The 19,535-nt window shown below is 43.7% G+C and overlaps 5 protein-coding genes across 8 annotated transcripts; 2 read left to right on the forward strand and 3 right to left on the reverse strand.

Annotated features, from left to right (window-relative positions):
* The first annotated feature begins 682 nt into the window (after positions 1 to 682).
* LOC306713702 (aldo-keto reductase family 1 member B1-like) lies at positions 683 to 5,330 on the forward strand. 2 transcript variants are annotated; one of them, XM_079183506.1, is made up of 10 exons: positions 683 to 819; positions 1,667 to 1,834; positions 1,966 to 2,082; positions 2,237 to 2,314; positions 2,464 to 2,586; positions 3,354 to 3,460; positions 3,856 to 3,937; positions 4,040 to 4,123; positions 4,229 to 4,311; positions 4,417 to 5,330. In XM_079183506.1, the coding sequence occupies exons 1-10, from the start codon at positions 754 to 756 to the stop codon at positions 4,457 to 4,459; spliced, it is 951 nt and encodes a 316-aa protein (XP_079039632.1). In that variant the 5' UTR covers positions 683 to 753; the 3' UTR covers positions 4,460 to 5,330. The 2 variants fall into 2 exon arrangements, with proteins under 2 accessions (XP_079039632.1, XP_079039633.1); XM_079183507.1 differs by lacking the exon at positions 683 to 819 and adding an exon at positions 987 to 1,141.
* Positions 5,331 to 6,017: 687 nt separating this feature from the next.
* On the reverse strand, positions 6,018 to 8,772 carry LOC306714086 (aldo-keto reductase family 1 member B1-like). The gene is made up of 10 exons (XM_079184031.1): positions 8,642 to 8,772; positions 8,008 to 8,175; positions 7,784 to 7,900; positions 7,456 to 7,533; positions 7,196 to 7,318; positions 6,999 to 7,105; positions 6,829 to 6,910; positions 6,554 to 6,637; positions 6,376 to 6,458; positions 6,018 to 6,233 (listed from the first exon to the last, which is right to left on the reverse strand). The coding sequence occupies exons 1-10, from the start codon at positions 8,705 to 8,707 to the stop codon at positions 6,191 to 6,193; spliced, it is 951 nt and encodes a 316-aa protein (XP_079040157.1). The 5' UTR covers positions 8,708 to 8,772; the 3' UTR covers positions 6,018 to 6,190.
* Positions 8,773 to 9,709: 937 nt separating this feature from the next.
* Positions 9,710 to 12,070, reverse strand: LOC306714248 (dnaJ homolog subfamily B member 9-like). Of its 3 annotated transcripts, none has more exons than XM_079184221.1 (3): positions 11,975 to 12,070; positions 11,397 to 11,639; positions 9,710 to 11,145 (listed from the first exon to the last, which is right to left on the reverse strand). In XM_079184221.1, the coding sequence occupies exons 2-3, from the start codon at positions 11,611 to 11,613 to the stop codon at positions 10,676 to 10,678; spliced, it is 687 nt and encodes a 228-aa protein (XP_079040347.1). In that variant the 5' UTR covers positions 11,614 to 11,639; positions 11,975 to 12,070; the 3' UTR covers positions 9,710 to 10,675. The 3 variants fall into 3 exon arrangements, with proteins under 3 accessions (XP_079040347.1, XP_079040349.1, XP_079040348.1); XM_079184223.1 differs by lacking the exon at positions 11,975 to 12,070 and adding an exon at positions 11,825 to 11,920; XM_079184222.1 differs by lacking the exon at positions 11,975 to 12,070 and adding an exon at positions 11,764 to 11,858.
* A 1,861-nt stretch (positions 12,071 to 13,931) lies between these two features.
* Positions 13,932 to 17,235, forward strand: LOC306714223 (THAP domain-containing protein 5-like). The gene is made up of 3 exons (XM_079184188.1): positions 13,932 to 14,053; positions 14,396 to 14,582; positions 14,843 to 17,235. The coding sequence occupies exons 1-3, from the start codon at positions 13,968 to 13,970 to the stop codon at positions 15,563 to 15,565; spliced, it is 996 nt and encodes a 331-aa protein (XP_079040314.1). The 5' UTR covers positions 13,932 to 13,967; the 3' UTR covers positions 15,566 to 17,235.
* A 588-nt stretch (positions 17,236 to 17,823) lies between these two features.
* avpr2l (arginine vasopressin receptor 2, like) lies at positions 17,824 to 18,929 on the reverse strand (the record flags this gene model as incomplete). The annotated part of the gene is made up of 2 exons (XM_079183695.1): positions 17,824 to 17,903; positions 18,107 to 18,929. The coding sequence occupies 2 exons, from the start codon at positions 18,927 to 18,929 to the stop codon at positions 17,824 to 17,826; spliced, it is 903 nt and encodes a 300-aa protein (XP_079039821.1).
* Between the last annotated feature and the right edge of the window lie 606 nt (positions 18,930 to 19,535).

The raw sequence follows: 19,535 nt of genomic DNA on the forward strand, positions 1-19,535 counted from the left end.
AATATACTTTGTCAAGGTGTTAAAGAGCATTACAACTTATCACGGACTGGTCCAAATGATTGCATCCATGCAATCGGCAGCCTCCTAAATAAACAGTGGAAAGTATCTAATTACATTTAACCTACCCATGTATTGCACATGAGTTCCATTCAGATGGTAATCTTTTCTTAATCTTTTAATTTTATTTCACCTTGTACACTATATTTCAGAGGAAAATGTTTTTTTTACTCTTCTACATTTATCTGACTGATTCATTCATTGAGGGATTAAGATTTTACACACAAAACATAGGAATAACAACTCAAATGAGATGCATTACTATTGATTGAACCAGCTGTAAATGAAGTAATTAAAACTAGTTACAGATGAACATACATGTGCAGTTTTGTGTTCAACATGTATACTCAAAATGTCTCAAAATGGGACCATAATTTACCAAATGCGCATCATGCTGTCTGGAAGAAGACTTGATTAGCGGTTTGGATCATAAACTCATGTTTACAATATTTACTGAGAGATTTAGGGTCATTTTAAGTTCGTCTTATATACAATCGAACTTGTTTGTTGACCAGTGGAGTCGCCCCCCCCTGTCGGTTATGAGAAAGAATGCAAGTTCAAGGCACTTCCGCATTAGCTTCGCTTTCTTTCCAGAACCGGAGGTTGTTACCCCCCTCCCGCTGGATCTGCGAGCGCATTTGTTCTCTCTCCTCGACTGTTGACGGTGCATTCAGGGTCTGCTCGTCCTCTGGAGAAATGGCTACAACCGTGACACTAAACACCGGTGCACAAATGCCCATCGTGGGACTGGGCACGTGGAAGGTGCGTTTTGGTTCATATACAATGTTTCGTTATCGATGGCATGGTGATTTAAAAAAAATGAACTCGTTGTGTAAGACAGCTGAACGTGCCAACAGAAGGCAACGAGTCGCCAAAAACTACCGCTGACTTTCCACCAGCTAGATATAGTAATATCAGTTCGGCAGTAACTGCATGCTGTTTTAGGAGTAACTGTGGTGGATATGTTAGTTCAGTTTGTATACTGATATAGAAACCGTGTCTAATGCAGCAGCAGGTTCATGAAAAACCCGTCCGTCGAGTTCAAATATCTTGGTTCAAGCTACGCTGTACAGACTGAGCTCAGGTCTTAACTGTTGCATGCTCTACTTTTATTCAGTGTAACCCAGATAAGTCACAATTACCTTAATGCAAGTGCTGTTGTGGACACCAACAATGCTGTTAAAGGTCTAGCCTTTCTCTTTTTGGGAAGCTTTTTCCAGTCAGGATAGCATGATGTTTTGTGTACTTTAATCTCAGCAACATTATTATCTGTAATTATTTGAGACGGCTGCTGTTTCCTGCTTAACTGCATGTGTTTTCTTCCATGAAATATCCAATTATAGTTGCACAGATGGGGTGTAAATGCCCTTTTTTAATCAAACAGTCCCAATAGCTAAACTGGGGGACACAATCAGGAACTAAAACTCTCTTTTAGCTGAGAGACAACGGCATTTGTGCGAAATTCTTATTTGAGTTATTCTGAAGCAAAAATAATGCAAATCATGAGTCGTTCATATGCGGAATACTGGCACCATATTAAAAAAAAAGTATGTATGTTATGGAAAAGTGTGTCTGAGCCACAATAAGTAACCATCCCCGTCTTTTCCAGTCACCCCCCGGCAAAGTCACCGAGGCGGTGAAAGCAGCCATCTCAGCGGGTTACAGGCACATTGACGGAGCGTATGTCTACCAGAACGAGGCGGAGGTGGGAGAGGGTGTCCAGGCCATGATCAAGGACGGCGTGGCCAAGCGAGAGGAGCTCTTCATCGTTAGCAAGGTGAGTTTGTGGGTTCATGATGTACACATGCTTATTTCCTTCCACTAAAAAGGCTACGGAACCGGTGTTGCCTGTTTATTTAAACACGCGTGCTTGCTCGTTGACTTCCCAGTCCTTTCTTTGTTTTATAGCTGTGGTGCACTTTTCACGAGAAGTCTCTGGTGAGGCAAGGCTGCGAGAAGACCCTCAGTGACCTTAAACTGGACTACATCGACCTCTATCTGGTGCATTGGCCCATGGGTTTCAAGGTAGGCACAGTCTCGTGAGCAATCTGTGTTACCTGTGTGCCTATGAATCAGCTGGAATCGGTCTATCAGCAGGAATGTGCAGCCTCCATATTGTCAGTGTCATAGTAATGTGGTGCAGACCTCGGGGCCTATTGATGCTTTTGTCATGTTACAGGCCGGCAGTGAGCTTTTCCCTTTGGACAGCGCAGGAGAGACGATCAGTGACGATACTTGCTTCCTGGAGACATGGGAGGTGAGTTAAACAGACAAAACCACTCGCTTGTATCAGATTTAAACTTAGAGCTCAGGCTTTTTTAAGAGGCACAAATAGGATTTAGTATGAGCTACAGCTTCTAAACCAAAACTCAGCCATGAGATGTTTTTTTACGATCAATTTTTCAGGGAATGGAAGAGCTGGTGGACGCCGGCTTGGTCAAAGCGATCGGTGTCTCCAACTTCAACAAGTCCCAGATTGAAGCCATTCTCAACAAGCCAGGCCTCAAGTACAAGCCTGCCGTTAACCAGGTACTCCCAAGACATTTGGATCACACAATTCTTCGAGCGATGATTAAAGAAAATGACAAATTTGGTTTTCAATGAGTTCAATCTGTTAGGATGCCAGACACACACTGTGGCAATGTCTCCATGGGGCAGTAAGCCAGTCAGCTGTTTTAGAAGCTATATATAAACTATGTGTGTGTGTGTGTGTGTGTGTGTGTGATACATTTCCCTTTTATTCTCAGTGCATGGCTGCATCCCCAAACGTAGTAAAGCTGATTTCTTTTTTTTGGAACAAAATGCAAAAAAACAAACACTTTTTATAAGATGACTGAATTGACAGATTAATGGAGTATCAAAATCATTATCAGTTGCAGCCCCATGTGAGCCACAAGAAAGCAGATCCACATCGAGATTGCTGTTCTTTAAAGAGCAAGGTCCCATAATGGCATCATCCGTCTCCTCGTATCGGGTCTGAGAAACGAATGTCTTGTAAATTCGTAATGGGCCACAGCAGTTTCCCCTCAGGCTGCACCAATTAGCCGAGGTGACCTTATATTCCTGCTGTTTCTCAGAAGCATCCTTCACCATCCATGTCTTGCTTTGTTTCGCTGTTTATCCGATTGTTAAAGCGCCATTCGCGGAACAAAGGACTCTCTTATATCGAATAGGAGCCAATTTATACCCTAAAGACAACCGTCAAATAACAGTACAGTAGGCAGTTTGAAGCCGACCACATACGCTCCCATTTGTTTTTGAAATGCATCTCAAGAGTGGTGCGTTTGTCCCGCTAGGTGGAGTGCCACCCGTACCTGACCCAGGAGAAGCTGATCAACTACTGCCACTCTCAGGGCATCGCCGTGACGGCCTACAGCCCGCTGGGCTCCCCTGACAGACCCTGGTCAGTCGTGTCAAAAATAACACGAGACAGGACTTGTAACCGCGCTGCTACAACATCATGACCAATATGTTTTTTTGGGGGGGGAATGCTGATTCAGTATTGTGTCTTTGCCATGGTTTCAACTTGTGACCGTTGTTCCTCTTCGTGAATGTAGTTTGTATGTGACACATTATTTAATGACCTCTTGTTTTGTGTGTGTGTCTTTAAAGCGCTCGTATTCGTCTGTGTGTGTGTGTGTGTGTGTGTGTGTGTGTGTGTGTGTGTGTGTGTGTGTGTGTGTGTGTGTGTGTGTGTGTGTGTGTGTGTGTGTGTGTGTGTGTGTGTGTGTGTGTGTGTGTGTGTGTGTGTGTGCAGGTCCTCTATATAACACCAGATGATGCGTTTTTATATTACAGGGCTAAACCTGAAGACCCCTCACTGCTGGAAGATCCCAACATTAAAGCCATTGCTGAGAAGCACAAGAAGACACCCGCTCAGGTACAACACTGAACTAAACACACTTTATAGTGTTTGTGCGCACACAAAGAAGAAAGCTTCACGTTCACATGGTAAATACCCTTTCTCCTTCGCTGCCGCCAGGTCCTGATCCGCTTCCACATCCAGAGGAAAGTGATCGTGATCCCCAAGTCGATCACACCTCAGCGCATTCAGGAGAATTTCCAGGTAATTAGCCGTGGGACGTTTCAGATGTTGAACAGGATTAGCCCTCAGTGTGCCTCTCTTACTCCCGGGCTCCTGCATTGAAGACTGTTGTTTGAATCTCTGCAGGTGTTTGACTTTGAGCTGACGGAGGAGGAAATCAAGACCATAGTCGGGTTCAACAGGAACTGGAGAGTCTGTCCCATGCAATGGTGAGATCATAGATCCTTGTTTTCGTTTATCTTTGTAATGTTAAGATGTCGTGAGTCGGGCAACGTTTTTTTTTTTAATTTTCCTTTCTGGTTTTCTCTCCATAGGAGCTTGAAGCACAAGGACTATCCGTTCAGCGCTGAGTTCTGAAATGCAGATCTTTCCACAGGTTTACAGTGGGTACTGGGAGTTTAAATCTCTTAAAGCTGCTCGCTTCGCTATTCTTAAGTGCCGTTTACAAAAATGTGTGTGGCCTCGATTCTTATTTTAATGTTACGTTTCTCAGGAGAAATATGGACTTCTTCAGGAATCCCATTTTGTCTCCACGGAAATCAGCTTTTCCTTTATTAAATCCCAATGTGAGATGCTCATTTGACACGAGTCATGACCGCTGAGTATGAGTTTTGCACTAGTATTATTAAGTGTTCGTGTCTTTTCTATCAGCCAGCAGACAAGTGTCTTAGCTCCCTTTATTTTTCTTTTTGCTGTCTTGGTGTGTAGAGTCAATTCTTTGGGTATTACTCTGATGTCACTGTGACATTTCAAGTCACTAAAAATGAGTGAATCTGTACTGAATGAGACACACATTTAGCTTCTTCAAAGTGTGTCACAGCTCTGAGAACAGAATTAGCATGGACCTCGGTCATTGTATTATTTGTCGTTTACAATTAGAAAAAAAGAAAAGTTTACTCTCATAAAAGGTCAAATCTGTATTTAAAATGACACATTTGTCACCGCACAAATCTTTGAAGCACTCCTCATTTGACTAAACCTGTTTTTCCTTCGTGTCAGCACTTGTGCATTTGCATATACTGTGAGTGCAAATTAAAAACACTTATTTACTGTCATCCGAAGACGAGTCACGAGTATTTCCCATATTTACGTGTGAGTCACAGATGGCACTTTAACATCATGTGTATTAACCCTGTTGTGAAATTGTCACTTCCACGTCTCGTGGGAGCTGTTTTTTTTGTTAATCATCAAAATAAAGTCCTGTGGGAGAAAATACAACAAAGCAGTGAAAGAGACACTTGTTCAAATGAAAGTGTGTGTGTGTGTGTGTGTGAAATAATGTCCGTGTTTTAACAGCGAGCGTATGCCAGATATGATGAGTAGCGTGACGGGAGTTACGTTATGCCGAAGGTGTCCTCAACGGACCCTGCGAGTGTTATATTGTCGCGTGTCAAGGAGAACGTGTAATCGGCAAGGAACTTGTATGACCCTCCTGGAAGAGAGGAGATCGATGCTGCCGACAAAGACTAAAGGCTGAACAATCAGCAGGAAGGTCTTGAGGACCGAGCTAGTGGGTTTAGTTCTGGGAGAGTTACAGAAAAGGGAAAGAAAATCATGAGAGAATACCTAAATCAGTATTACGAGCACTGACCCCAAACCTTTCCGGTGTCTATTTCACCGTCTGGTTGGTGCAATGTGCGTCATGTTGGGCCATGTTCCCAAACATTTCTACAATACCTATTTATTTTTTCCGTAGTGGTGAAGCATTACATTGTTCCTTGGATAATTATTTAATCGCTTGTACCAGGTATATTTAGCGTTCTGTGCCTCGAACCCTTTTATATTCTTACTTTGTCCCAACGAGCAGCCTGCTTCAGTAACTACATAGCGTTTATAGTGATCTCGCTCAACGTCTGGGCACCTCAACGGTACGCACAAAAGATCATCCACACAATCTACTTTCTTTTCAGGACATTTCATTGAATTATTTATTTCAATAGTGAGCATTATGCAAAAAATGATTCAGTAGAAACGTATTAAGATAATGATTCAGGCTGTCACGTTAGTCGGGTCGTAGTTTAGTGTAGATTTTGTATTAAAAAAAGTAGTTGATAGTTGTAGAACCGGTGCAGCTCGTTGTCTGATGAGCTAATATTCTGCATTCAGAGGGAAGTCTTTGTGTGTTGATGCCCTGCACAGAAAAGGAGAGGAACATGCTTTACTTAATAATGGTAATAGGTCCAGTAACCTGGTCCATAGCCTACAAGAATTCTGTGAAAGAGATAAACAGCGATAAAGAGATATCGGGCATAAGCTTGTCTGCCTATACTCACCAATCTAGTGAGAATGCTCTTCTCTTCTCGGTGAAGCTCATCATGGTCTTCATGTCGTTTTCGCTCAACTCAAAGTCAAACAACTAAAAGAGACGCAACAAAATAGATATAAGCCTACGCATGATACGTCTCTTGAGAGTTCTGTTGTCAGCTGTTGAAATTATTAAGATGAGTAAACCTGCAAATTTTCCTTGATCCGATGCGGGGTCGCTGACTTGGCTACGACAATCACGTTCCTCTGGATGTGGAACCGGAGGAGAACCTGGTGGGAAATCGGCATAATAAGCATTATTCAGGCATCTTACTGAACACCTTTGCAGCTTCCTCGCCGACTTCTGTTATATAGCCTTTGAGCGGAAGCGTTATAATTTTCGACAAAGCCGTTAAGTTCATTTTGGGGGGGGGGGTTCCCTGTTTCTTCACTCTATGAAGTCTAGTTTGTTCCTCTTTTACCTGTGCTGGAGTCTTGTTGTACTTGTCGGCTATAGCCTTGATCCTCGGGTCCTCCAGCAGAGAGGGATCATCAGAAGAAGCCCTTTTGTAAATCAGAACAGAAAAGAATAAGTGGCACTCGACACTTTTCCCGTGAGCGCTGTTTTTGATTGGTGTGCGCTGCCTCTCACCAGGGTCTGTCAGGGGAGCCCAGGGGGCTGTAAGCGGTCACTGAGATGCCCTTTGAGTGGCAGTAGTTGATCAGCTTCTCCTGGGTCACGAATGGGTGGCACTCGATCTGGAGGGAACACCCGAAGAAAGCCTTTAGACTTGATTATCTTCCCTCTGGATTATGTTGCGGAATGACCGTCCTGCTTTGTAGCTATACCTGGTTGGTGGCAGGCTTGTGCTTGAGGCCTGGCTTGTTGAGTATGGCTTCAATCTGGTCTTTGTTGAAGTTGGAGATGCCGATAGCCTTGACCAATCCAGCGTCCACCAGCTCTTCCATGGCCTTTGAGACACATTGCACACGGGTGTTAGTGAGGTTCCTTGAATCCTATTTGTGTGTCAGTATTTCATTTGATTTAAGCAAGTCAGCTGGACTATCACTGCGTCCGTCTGCTCTACATGATAAGTGACTCAAATTACCTCCCAAGTGTCCAAGAACTTGCTGCCATCGGAAATGAGCTGGTTATGTTCATCCAATGGAAAAAGATCATCCCCTGGCTGCAGTAGCATGAGGTAAAAATGGTAAAGTCACAACTTGGAGCTGGATGAAATGTTTTTTGTTCTTATTTTTGATAATAATACTTATTAGCTCACTCAGGAACCCTGTTAAGCTGGGAACCATCAAAGCCTGTTGTCTAATTCTCTGATGTTGGTTTGCTTAGACAGCCGAAATAAGCTAACGTTTGGACTTGACCAGAACCCTTGATGCTGTGGTTGCACCAACAGCACAGTACAGTGGTATCCAAACCTTGGCCCCCATCGGGAAATGCATGAGGTAAAGGTCCAGGTAGTCCAGTTTCAGGTCACTGAGCGTCTTCTCACAGGCTCCCCTCACCAGAGATGGAACGTGGCAGGTGCACCACAACTATGACAAGCAATAAATACACTGAACATTCATGTCTTTGCACAAATCAGACGTCGCACATTTGCAGCATTTACGTGCGTCTATCGACTTTGGCTGTAATGCCGTACCTTGCTGACAATGAATAGATCCTCCCGCTTAACCAATCCGTCGTCAATCACGGCGCGGATTCCAACCCCGACGTCCTTTTCATTCTGGTACACGTGAGCACCATCGATGTGCCTGTAACCAGCTCTTATCGCCACCTTAACAACCTCAGTGGCCTTTCCCTGGTCTGCCTACAGAGCAAGGGGCGACACAAAGACAAGGAAATTGCAGATAAGCGTCAATGTATTGAGTTAAATGTGTTGGCTTTAATGACAGGAAAAGAATGGAAAGAGCAGGTTGTCATTGCTGGTAACACTAGTACTACCAAATGTAATCAGGCAGAGGTTTGTGCAGTACAATGTAAATATGTACGCTTTGACAAACTCTGCAAACGGTTTCGCTGCCTGCAGGCTTATTGGTTTATGCTGCGATTGCACTGCTTATCTACTGCCCCGGACTCCCTGTTCCTAGTTTGCAGTAGATCCAAGAAGACGATGAATTCGTAAAATGAAAACTAGAGACGATCTAAATCTGAATCCCTGAAAGGTGTAGTAGGGCACTGAGAGGAAAGAAGGAGTAGAAACAAAAAGTATCACGTCCAAACATCCATCTGTCTCTAAACTGTATTTATAGTAACAATAGAATGTTCAGCCTTACCCTCCACGTTCCGATACCCACAATGGGCATCTTCGCTCCATTGTTGAGTGTGACTGAAGATATCATGTTGGATCTTGTGTTGCGGCCTTCCAGTAGTACACTACGCTGCACCAAGAGACGTGACAGCCTCTTGTGTAGAACTCAGTGTGAGAGAGAGAGAGAGAGAGACAGAGAGAGAGAGAGAGAGAGAGAGAGAGAGAGTGGGAGGGTAAATGAGCAGTAAAAGTGCATCTGGGTTTCATTAGTCTTGTCATGGATCCGGTCTATGGAAACATGCCATTGGCAGACATAGTCAACAGAGGGGAGAATGATAGTTTTTCCAATAAAATAGCACGATTCAAATGATTTTAATGGGTCTATGAAACTCTGTTGATTGTCCAAGGCTTCGAGAACATTAAATACAAATAATGCAGCTGTTGTTGATGACTTCATCTAAATGCTGACTGCTCTGGCTATAATGTTTCTTCTTGACGCTAGAAACGGTCACAGTTGAGAATTTATTAGCCACTTCAGTCTTTGTGAGAATGGTCGGTAGTTGTATAAGTCACCAGCATCACCGCCTTTAAGTCCTGGGATAACCTGTGCGGGCTTCCTTATTCCATATCAGCATTTTATCTGATGCAAATAAGATAAGTTAAACATGTGACCTGGAGGTGCTGCAACTTAAACAGCACTGAGGTTTGAAAGTGACTAGTTTTCTGTCTCACTTTGGCTTAACCCTCCTGTTATGTTCGTTTCTTAGGTACAGCCATGATGTTCGCGGGTCAATATGACCCGGTGCATGTTTAATCATCCAAAGGTTGTCCGAAACCAAAAAATCCTAATAAATATAGTTTGTACCTCATCACCAACACCCTTACTAACAATTACAGCAGTACGCCCTCTGCTGGAGAGCAGCTAGAACAACAGGTGGACGTACGGTAGAAAGTGTAGTCTGAAAAGAAATGTTGCATTAGTGTTGGGCCCAGAAGAAACATTAACATTAGTAGAAACAATAAGTCATATTCATGAGTATGACCAATGACTTACTTCTACACACTTTTCCCCTCCAAATACAAAACACAGACATTTGCTCCTGAAAGGTTTTATTCATTCTCCAACCGAACAAATTCAGGTCACTCTCCACACGCACGCACACACACGCACACACACACACACACAAAGTGCGAACATAAAGACAGTGACATTAACAAAGCACTGTCTATGAAAGATAGGCAACATGAAGAGCAAAAAGTGCTAAATATTGCACATTATGATCAGTTCAGGAAACGTTTCTCAGACCATTCAGCGTCACTGGTGGATGAGCCCTCAAAAACAGCTGAGCCAGCACACAAACCAGCAACACGTCACGAGACTGACGCTCACTTCCTGCCCCGACCGAGTGAAGGTAGACGAAACGAAAAACGAGGTAACAGTTGATGATGGCCGACTTGCACACATCTCAGGATGGGAAGCCCGATTTTCACAGAAATATTTGATGCAAATGCTATAGCTTGAAATTTGTCAGACGTAAGCTGTATTGTCTTTGCGATCATTAAGATAATTAATAAAAAACAAAACAAGAGAAGATGCACAAGTTGTGAGTACGCTATGCTGGGATGAGCTTGGATTTACATTTAGCGAAAGGTTGATGTTATAGAGAGCACATAGTATAGCCTTATTAGCTGGAGAACAAATGCTTCTGCGGTGTGTTAATACATCTTATTGCTCTCAAAAGAAAACAATATTTGCAATCAAACCTGTTAACCTGAGTCTATAGATTGTACCATCAGAAGTGAACAGAGTGAACCTGGAAAGGTAAATAACAGACTGCGCTGTGAGCAGTAATGTGAGAGGGTTATTGCTTAGTAGCGGCCCTTTTATCGGGTCAGCTTGGATACTTGCTCCGAGGGAAATTACATACAGAAATTTACAAAAGCCACGCGATACCATTCTCTATTCCACCCGGTGATAAATTAGCATTCAAAACCCCAGCAGTGTCCCGAGTGGCCGCGCTCCGTGTAGAGCACCGGGGTTTTGTTTTGTGTTTCCGCCTCAGGAGCAGTCGGTGAAGGTGGTCACCATGTTGCCCCGTCGCTGGGTCACCGTCCTGCAGTGCTGCTTCCCCGAGCCCTGGAACCTGCCGCCGGTCCTGGAGCCGTGCGCGTTGAAGGAGAACATCTTCTCCAAGTCCTCGAACATGTCATCAAAGACTCCCCCGCCGAAGCCCCCCTGCTGCTGAAACTGCCTCTTCTGTCGGTCCACGGCCTCTCTGTGGGCCTGGAAGTGGCTGTCGAAGTGCCTCTTTTGGTGGGCCTGATTTTGGGAGTGAAAGTGGTGTCGCTGCTGTTGACCGAAAGTGTCCGAGTCTTTAAAAATGTCATCGAAGTTGAAGGACTGGTAGTGCTGGTTGAAGTTGTAGTCGCCTCCTCCTCCGCCTCCTCTACGGCCGTCGTCGGACGGCGGGCCGTGGCCAAACTGGTCGTACTCTCGCCTCCTCTTATCGTCCGATAGCGTCTCGTACGCTGGTAGAGACACAGAACACATTTTAAAGTTCAATCTTGAGTAATGTATGTTTATCATCTATTGTACAACAAGAGAGAATGCTGTGTTATTGGAGATTATATGACCGTAATAACGCTAGTTAGGCACCTGTAGACAATACATTGAATGGCTGACCTTTCCAGGGCCATTTTCAGGGAACAAATCAAAGCCATTCCTTTTGAGGATTCACGGCATCAGGCCCCGTTTTGCCCCGGAGTGGTGACTCACTTACCCTCTGCTATCTCCCTGAACTTCGCCTCTGCGTCGGGGCCCTTGTTGCGGTCGGGATGGTACTTCAGGGCCAGCTTGTGGAACGCCTTTTTGATCAGGCGCTCGGTGGCATCTTTGGGCACCCCCAGTATGTCGTAGTAGTCCCTCTTGGCCAGGATGAACTCGGAGATCAGCAAGATGTGCACAGCTAGCAGCAACGCCGCCTGTGCTGTGGCCATACTGTTGCTTTGGCGCACCTTTGCGGCTGTAAAGAGAGCAGTTGGACATATCTGTCAACGACGTTTCACAGGCAGGTAGACTTTAAAAACGGTTTAAAACTTTAAAATAAACAAACTATCCACAAAATAGCCGGGACATAGGTTACTTACATTATTACCTAACGTTACTTTGCTAGTTTCAACAGAGAGGCGTTGGGCTCAAGGAACTCACGGGTTTTTGTGGAAGGCAGAAACTTGAAAGTGGCGCTGTCTTCAATAAGCTTGTTAATGATAATCTCTTGTTTGTCCTCAGTTGTAAAAAAAAAACAACAACCTTCCCACGACAAATAACGTTAATGTGTATTGAAAAAGAGTGGATTACCTGGAGACGAGGTGACACGCGCAGCCTGAGAACACTTCTATCAGCGCCGACAGCTCCAGCTGATAGGAAACGATAGCTAGCGATTGTTGACCAGCTGCATTCCTGAGCAACAACACCACGACTCGCAACGCTATTGGTCCATTTCTTAACACAATGACTCGCATCGCTGTGATTGGTGGAAATGGTGCGCACGTGGAGAAATGAGGAGTTTCCGCAAAGAATACAAACGAAGCAAGAGGGTAATCTGCATACACTTCCGTCTTCGCTTTGCTCTATTATTTTGACACTTTCAAGTGAGGTGTGAGAGCTAAACTTGATTACAGCCCCGTCATTTATATCATTACATTTATGTTTAATACCTTGTTTTTCTTTTGCATTAAATAGGTGATAAACACTTAAATTATACACGTACGTAACTTACTATGATTTTTTCTTCGTAGTTGTGCAAACCTTTGTCTTCATATATTGTACGTTATGTTAATAACCGGAGTAAACGTCATCTCCGCTATGAGGACGGACTGCGGTCAAGCCAGCCTCCACTTCGAAAAACACAATCAAGCCCGACCGCACGTTGTTTTGCGGTACGCGTATGTACTAGGCATTACGGTAGCAGCGTCTATGAACTGACTTCAAAATAAGAGCATTTCCGGTGAGTTTCGGTTAACGTGGGAGAACATGTCACATTCATTCAATAAGTCTGTAAATCATAGTATTAATACATTAAAAACATAATAAAATAGATACATACATCAATGAAACTAAATGAATGAATGAAAAAGTATTTTGAAATGCTACATCAGAATGTCCTGGTTCTCTCTGAGTGACACCTTGAGGTGGTCTGCTATTAACCTGTCGTGAAATGAATTTGTAACTATGGACCATTTCCTCTAAAATCTAATCTGAAATTCAATGGATGTTGGCTCATGAATGAGATTTTTAAGAGCTTTAACTTCGAAATGCTACATCAGAATGTCTTGATTATCCCTGAGTGACACTGAGGTAGTGTACTATTAATCTAATGTGAAATTAGTTTTGAACTGTGAACAATTTCCTTTTCCATTTAATTCATTTAAGGTAAATTGGTCACTTAGTTTCTGAATTTGATGTAGTGTCGTCATGTTTAAGTCATACTGTTCTGTGTAAATGTATTCTTTATTAATACATTTGAATTAACACAGTTGGAATTACATTTTTCCTTGAAATACAGTTTGCATGCAGTAATTATTATTGTTTAAAGTTATCATTTATAAAATGTATACTTTTTCACTCATTGATTTAGTATCATTGATTTATGTATCTATTTATTTATTTTTGTAATGTATTAATTAATTTATCTATGATTTACAGACTTATTGAATGAATGTGACACGTTAACCGAAACTCACCAGAACTGCTCTTATTTTGAAATACAAAGATGTACCGCAAAACAAGGTGCGGGCTGGCTTGACCGCAGTTGGAGAATGGGGAGTTTCCCCCAAGAATACAAGCGAAGCAAAACCAGAAACTGCTTACACTTCCGTCTTCGCTTTGCTCTATTATTTTGACACTATCGAGTGAGGTGTGAGAGCTAAACTTGATTACAGCCCCGTAATATTTATTTTGCATTAAATAGATGATCAACGCTTAAATTAGACGTGTCCGTATTATTAATTCCCCTTTGTAGTTGTCCAACTGTTTGCCAGTATAGATGGTACGTTAACTATCTCGATAGTTGAACGGTGTAAATGTATTATAATTGCTCTATTAATTGTTTCGGCAGAAGATACATGATGAAAGCTTAAATTCGACATGTACGTAAGTTACTATGATGTATTCTTCGTAGTTGTGCAACCCTTTGTCATTATATATTGTACGTTATCTTAATAACTGGAGTAAACGTCATTTCCGCTATGAGGACGGCGACCCGGAAGTGTTGGTTTCCGAGCTGGTTTCGTGTTTTTAAAATCAACAAACCTGTCTCTGTAACGCGTGTTCATGTAGTTGCGCTGCAGATATGCCACGGTACTGCGCTGTGAAAGTTTGCAGAAACCGCGGGGGAACTGCAACTAGACAAGACAACATAAGAATTAGCTTTTACCCGTAAGTCGACTTATTTCTGTTTTATGTGCTTCCGAGTTTTTTTTCTTGGTTTAGCTGCAATTACCTCTTTTCTGTTACCCCTAGAATCTTCACTCAAATATAATATTAGTTCTAGAGGCAGCGAGAGGTTGACAATAATGTCATGTCAGTAGTATATTAATGTATGGCATGGTTACCTTCTTGTAATGGTGCAAGGGGAGACTGGGACTGTTATTAGAGTGAATGTGGAGGAATGGCAACATTTGAGGTAATCCCACATCCAAGTGGCAACTGATATAGAAACCATGAACAGCTTCTGTCTCAAACCAGCCCTTTACTTTAAGTTTCCTTCATCCCCCAAAGATTTCCATTGCAAGACAAGTCCAGGCTACAGAGATGGGTGGACAACATGAGGCGAGAGGAGTGGACCCCGAGTCGACATCAGTACCTGTGCAGCGAACATTTTACAGAGGACTGCTTCGATATTCGATGGGGCATCCGCTACCTGAAGAGCACGGCCATCCCCACCATGTTTCCCTCCACCGAGGACGTATGCGTTTGTCTCGACACCCGTCACAGTTCTATTATAAAGTCAGGGCTTGCTGCACGCCGCAAACTTAACCCGGGACCAAACCTGCCAGTATTTATTTAAACATTTCCTGAAAGAGGAAGAGCGCACGTTCACTCTCATGAAATTCCAAGAAGCTTTAGGCTCATGGAGAGTTTTTGGTGTGCAACAAGCCTGAACTTAATTACGTGTTATATTGCATTGCCTGTGATTTGACTAGATTCATTTTTATTTCATTTCAGGATGGCGAGAAAAAAGTTCCAAGCATTAAAAGAAGCCCCAAGGCCAAACCCACGCCTTTTGACATTGACATTGAGCCGGCTCCTCTCAGCAAGAGGCCGCTCATTTTGAGCAGAACGTGTAAAAAAGTCCACAGCGTCGTGGCCAAAGACACGGAGAGGATATTTGAGCTACCTTTGGTGTCGGACACTGGGATCTCCCGTCGTTCAGATCTCTCAGAGATGCGGACTGCTCCTCGTGAGTTTCCAGGTGATGGAGGAAGGCCGACGGTGTCCCGCCTCGCACCGTCCCCGCGCAGTGAGCCCCGTCCTAAAGAGCGGGCGGACTCGTTCGTGACCGTGTTGTGCTGCGAGTCGCTGGGCCTTTTCGCGGATGGAGGGCAAGGCTTGGACGCAGCGGCCCTCCAAGCGGCGCTGGGCCAGACGTATAGCTTTGTGCCCGTGGAGATGGTCAAGGGCGAACCCGCGGCCTGCTTCTTGGAGGAGAGGGGACACATTTCCGTTCACGAGCACTCGTACTGCAGATCGGACACGGACAGAGATCAACTTTGGCGTAAGATCTTGAGTTTGCACGCGAAGATCTTGGAACTGGATCGCAGAGAGGAGAGCACCTTGGCCAAAATCCGCGCTCTGGAGACCGAGGTAGCCCTCCTGAAGAGAGGCGGCGCCGTGTTTAAAGAGAAGCAGAACATTTTGGAAGATTATATATCATCCATGTTGCGCTGATTGTTGCCGTTGAATCACTTTGCTGCGACGTTGCACATGCTCCCATCACGTAGATCCTGGCTTATTGAGGCACTCGTATAGAACAGAGCTGTTATTGTTATTTACCACACCTGTGCTTTTTTGTCTGCTGTGAGAAAATGAAGAAGTTCTCCGTGTTTGTCCACATGGTGTCACTGTAGGGCCATCGTCACAGGAAGCGTTTCAAATCTTCATCAAAGCATTCATACGTGGCGGCTTGTTGCTATGCATCCCTGATACATATTTACATGTTTTCATCTCAGCTGTACATCATAACTTATTAATAACTCGCCATGAATTATGCTCGAAACCGTTTTAATACTTTGATGCACAACTGGCAAAAAATGATTTCCTCACGAGCTCTGGTATTTACATCTGCTGCTCGCTGTGTTGATTCACACCAGATCAACTCTCGACTCCTCATTCGGACGTGTGATGACACTGACTTCGTTGTTCACGTTCCATGTCAGCGGTCATGTGCGGTCCATCCTTGATTGCCGATATCCCCCCCCCCCCCCCCCCCCCCCCCCCCTTTTATTCTGTGGGATCTCCTGCCAGTGCAACAATGTTCTGCCTTACAGAAAAATGGGTTTGTGTCCTCTATGTCCCTGGTGATTGTTTTAAACCCCTCACACAATGACGTGAACATGGCCCAGCTGCAGGATTTATCCTTCGCTTCTCCACCCTCGGGCTCCGAATTAGTCGCCATAGTATTTTGGCCAAGTGAAGGTGCCTAATCCTATTTGAAGCAGCTTTCCATGGATGAGCCATCGGCGGTCTCCGCACTGTTGCAGGCCCGCTCACAGAACGTGTGGAACCGATCCGAATCTTGTGAGGGCAAATGCAGAGAGATCTTATTAGGAGACTATATGGGAGAGGGTGAAATGGTTTCAAATCAATTCCGCTGTAGTTGATTGCGCGTGTGAAAGGATTTGTGAAGTGCAATTTCAAATGGCTCCAGGGTTTTTTGCATCATGTGACCAGGAGGCAAGGTGACATTTCCCTGGCGAAGAATGACTTTGGCTATAGCGAGGATTAAGATAATGGATTCTCAAAATTATGAATAATGAAATGACGTAATCATGTTGCTCCGCATCTCGGCAGGAAAACCAACCACCGCTGCATTGGTCCCCTAATGCACACTGATGACATGCGATGCACTGTGATGACAATCAGGACTTGCACTTATCGCTCCGATGTTGTCCTTGCTACGTGGAGTAATAATACTATACGCTTTGTTTGGAAATGTGCGATATTCACAGATTCACAAAGCCATTCACAGCCAGGGAAATGTAAAAGACAATCAATAGAAAGAGGACTATGGAATAAAATAACAAAAGCAATCGATACATAAGACTGAACAGTAAGGATAAAATAAGCCAAAGTACTTGTATTGCCAGAAGGCCTTATGATAGCCTAAAAGCAATACAACAATTTAAAAAAAGCCAAAAACCGTTCCTCGCTTTTTTCATTTGGAAGGTTAATGATGAATTCCAACAGGTGCTTCACATCTGGTACATAAACAAATAAGGTTCCCCGTCTATTGTAGTACCAATGCTGTTAATAGTAAATGATCATTTATATATTTATTACACTTTATATTTGGAGTATTGTTCAAAGTTGACTTGTGATCAGACAAAGAAAGTCAGGTTAGTACGTGTAATAGATGTGTGCAGTTTACATGTTTATTACATAAGCATTTACAGTACAATCAAATAAATACATTTATCAAACATGTCTGAGGATGATGTATAGCCTGGCATTATGTTTCTCTGTACGTGTACAAAGAAAATGTTGCTTTATGTCTTGACTGCTATTTCTATTGCAGGTTCATTTAGAAAATCCATTTCCTCCAGCACTGAATAAAAGAAGGCATTGCACTCTGTACAAGCGTTACGTGTGGGGGGGGGAGGAAGATGACGGGCATATTATTAATATGCGCATCAAGCACCGCGCGTCTAACCTTGTTTCACGGGAAACTATTCTGCTAAAACATTTTTAAAAATGTGGGCTTTTCTTGCATGCATGATGGCTGTTTTATTTATGAGAACACTGAAACATTAACTGGCACAATACTGCAAGATGCCAATACTCATGTAAACAGCAGTGCTGACACTAATCCAGTTAGACGCACAACAACAAGATTTAAAACAGCATCTGATGGACTTCATGGCCCTGGATTGTATCTCAAATGACATATTGATATGATCTGTAACTAGTCCATGTTTATTTATTTTTTGTTAGGTGTAGTAGAGATAAATCCAAGGGTTGGTGCAGCTGTTGAGGCTGGCCAGCAACATGATGATGGCAAACACTGGACCTGTGAGAGAAAGAGAGACAGAAACACGTGTAAACAAACTGGGACTGGGAAGGCGGCAGAAAATGTCTGAGGTGCACAATTGGAGAGCTTGTCATAAACACTTAAATATCCTATTTTTCATCGTTATATAACTTGTTGGCCTACTCCACAGTGACATTAATAAATATGTTACAGGCATCTTTGGTCCTCGCTGAGTTACAAACCTTGAGTAGGCGCACTGCTGGGGCTCCATGCAGACCACAGCTGGACAACAAAGAATGGGCTCCAACACACCGTGTATGTCATTATAATAACAAATGTCATTTTCACAGTCTTCAGCATGGCGTTGGACACCCCCTTAGTGCGTGCGCGCGCCGCCTGCAGCGCCTTTCTCTTCATGTTGAAGTAGATTGTTGTGCATATTCTTATTTGGCAGTAGAGCACAATGACTGCAGGCAGGACAAACACTGACAGAGTGATCCAGGTAATATAGATCCTGCTCCCCCACGGTTCGATAAAGGTGGCCCAGCACTCGTACAGGTTCTCCCCCACCTCCTGGAGAGAGAAGATGGAGATCTGAGCAGCGCTGAAGGCGAGAGAGATGAGCCACGCTGCGCCTATGGAGAGGTATCTCCGAAACGAGCCCTTCAAGAAGGAAACCATCGGCTTACAAACCGCATGGTACCGGTCTATGGTCATGGCCACAATCATGTACGTGGAGGCAAACATCCCGACCACCTGCAAGTATTTCACGGACCGGCACAGGAAGTCCGTGCCTCGGAACCGGTGCGTAATCTCCATGAGAAACTGCGGTAGGACTTGGAAAAAGGCGACCACCAGATCTGCCAGGCACAGGTGCAACAGGAACAGCTGGGTCTTTGTGTTTCTTTTCCGCCTCTTCCAAAGTCTGCCCAAGAAGAAAAGATTGCCACATGTTGCAAGCACAAAAACCAAACCCAAAATCCCAGCTTTGATGAGCGCAAAATGTCCATAAACTTCTCCATCCTTACCTGTTGCCTTTTCTGAACTGTTGCTGCTGGAACCCATTTCATTCCGGATGTTTCCAGTATTTCCCATTTAAAAACGTCAACTGACATTATCTAGTGTTGGCGCAGAGGCATCTTCCTTCTTTGCGCGCGTGTTGCAAGTGACTGTGGCTAGGAGAAAGGAAAGCCATCGACTTGGAGGAGTGAGGGGGGTCAGTCTACTCAGTGACGACTGATTCTCAGGATACTGTCATACAGAGACAGACATACACAAATAAGACTAGAATTTACCCCAATGGAAACATATTTGTCTCACGTGCCATTTTGCAATAATCAAACCCATAGCTTCAAAATACACACTGAACCTTTAATTGTTAATGCAACTCATCTTCAAATTGAGTTTTGGCTCTTTAACAATTGCAAAATGATCTGCACATTGCACATAATCTTTACTTAACATGTCTAGCGCAGGATATGCTCTGGCCTATTATTAATGTCTGTATTATACAACAAAGTGATGTTGTGTTAGTATTCAAATCTATTTCATTAAACATATCCATGTTTTGTCCTCAGACCTCCTTTGTCATCGCAGTTGATCCCAAATCCTGAAGGAGCAACTGAGTCAAGAACAACTGAAATAATGGTGAAAACAAAGTATCAGACAATA

Source organism: Pholis gunnellus, assembly GCF_910591455.1.
Source record: "Pholis gunnellus genome assembly, chromosome: 22".
NCBI classification, from domain to species: Eukaryota; Metazoa; Chordata; class Actinopteri; order Perciformes; family Pholidae; genus Pholis; species Pholis gunnellus.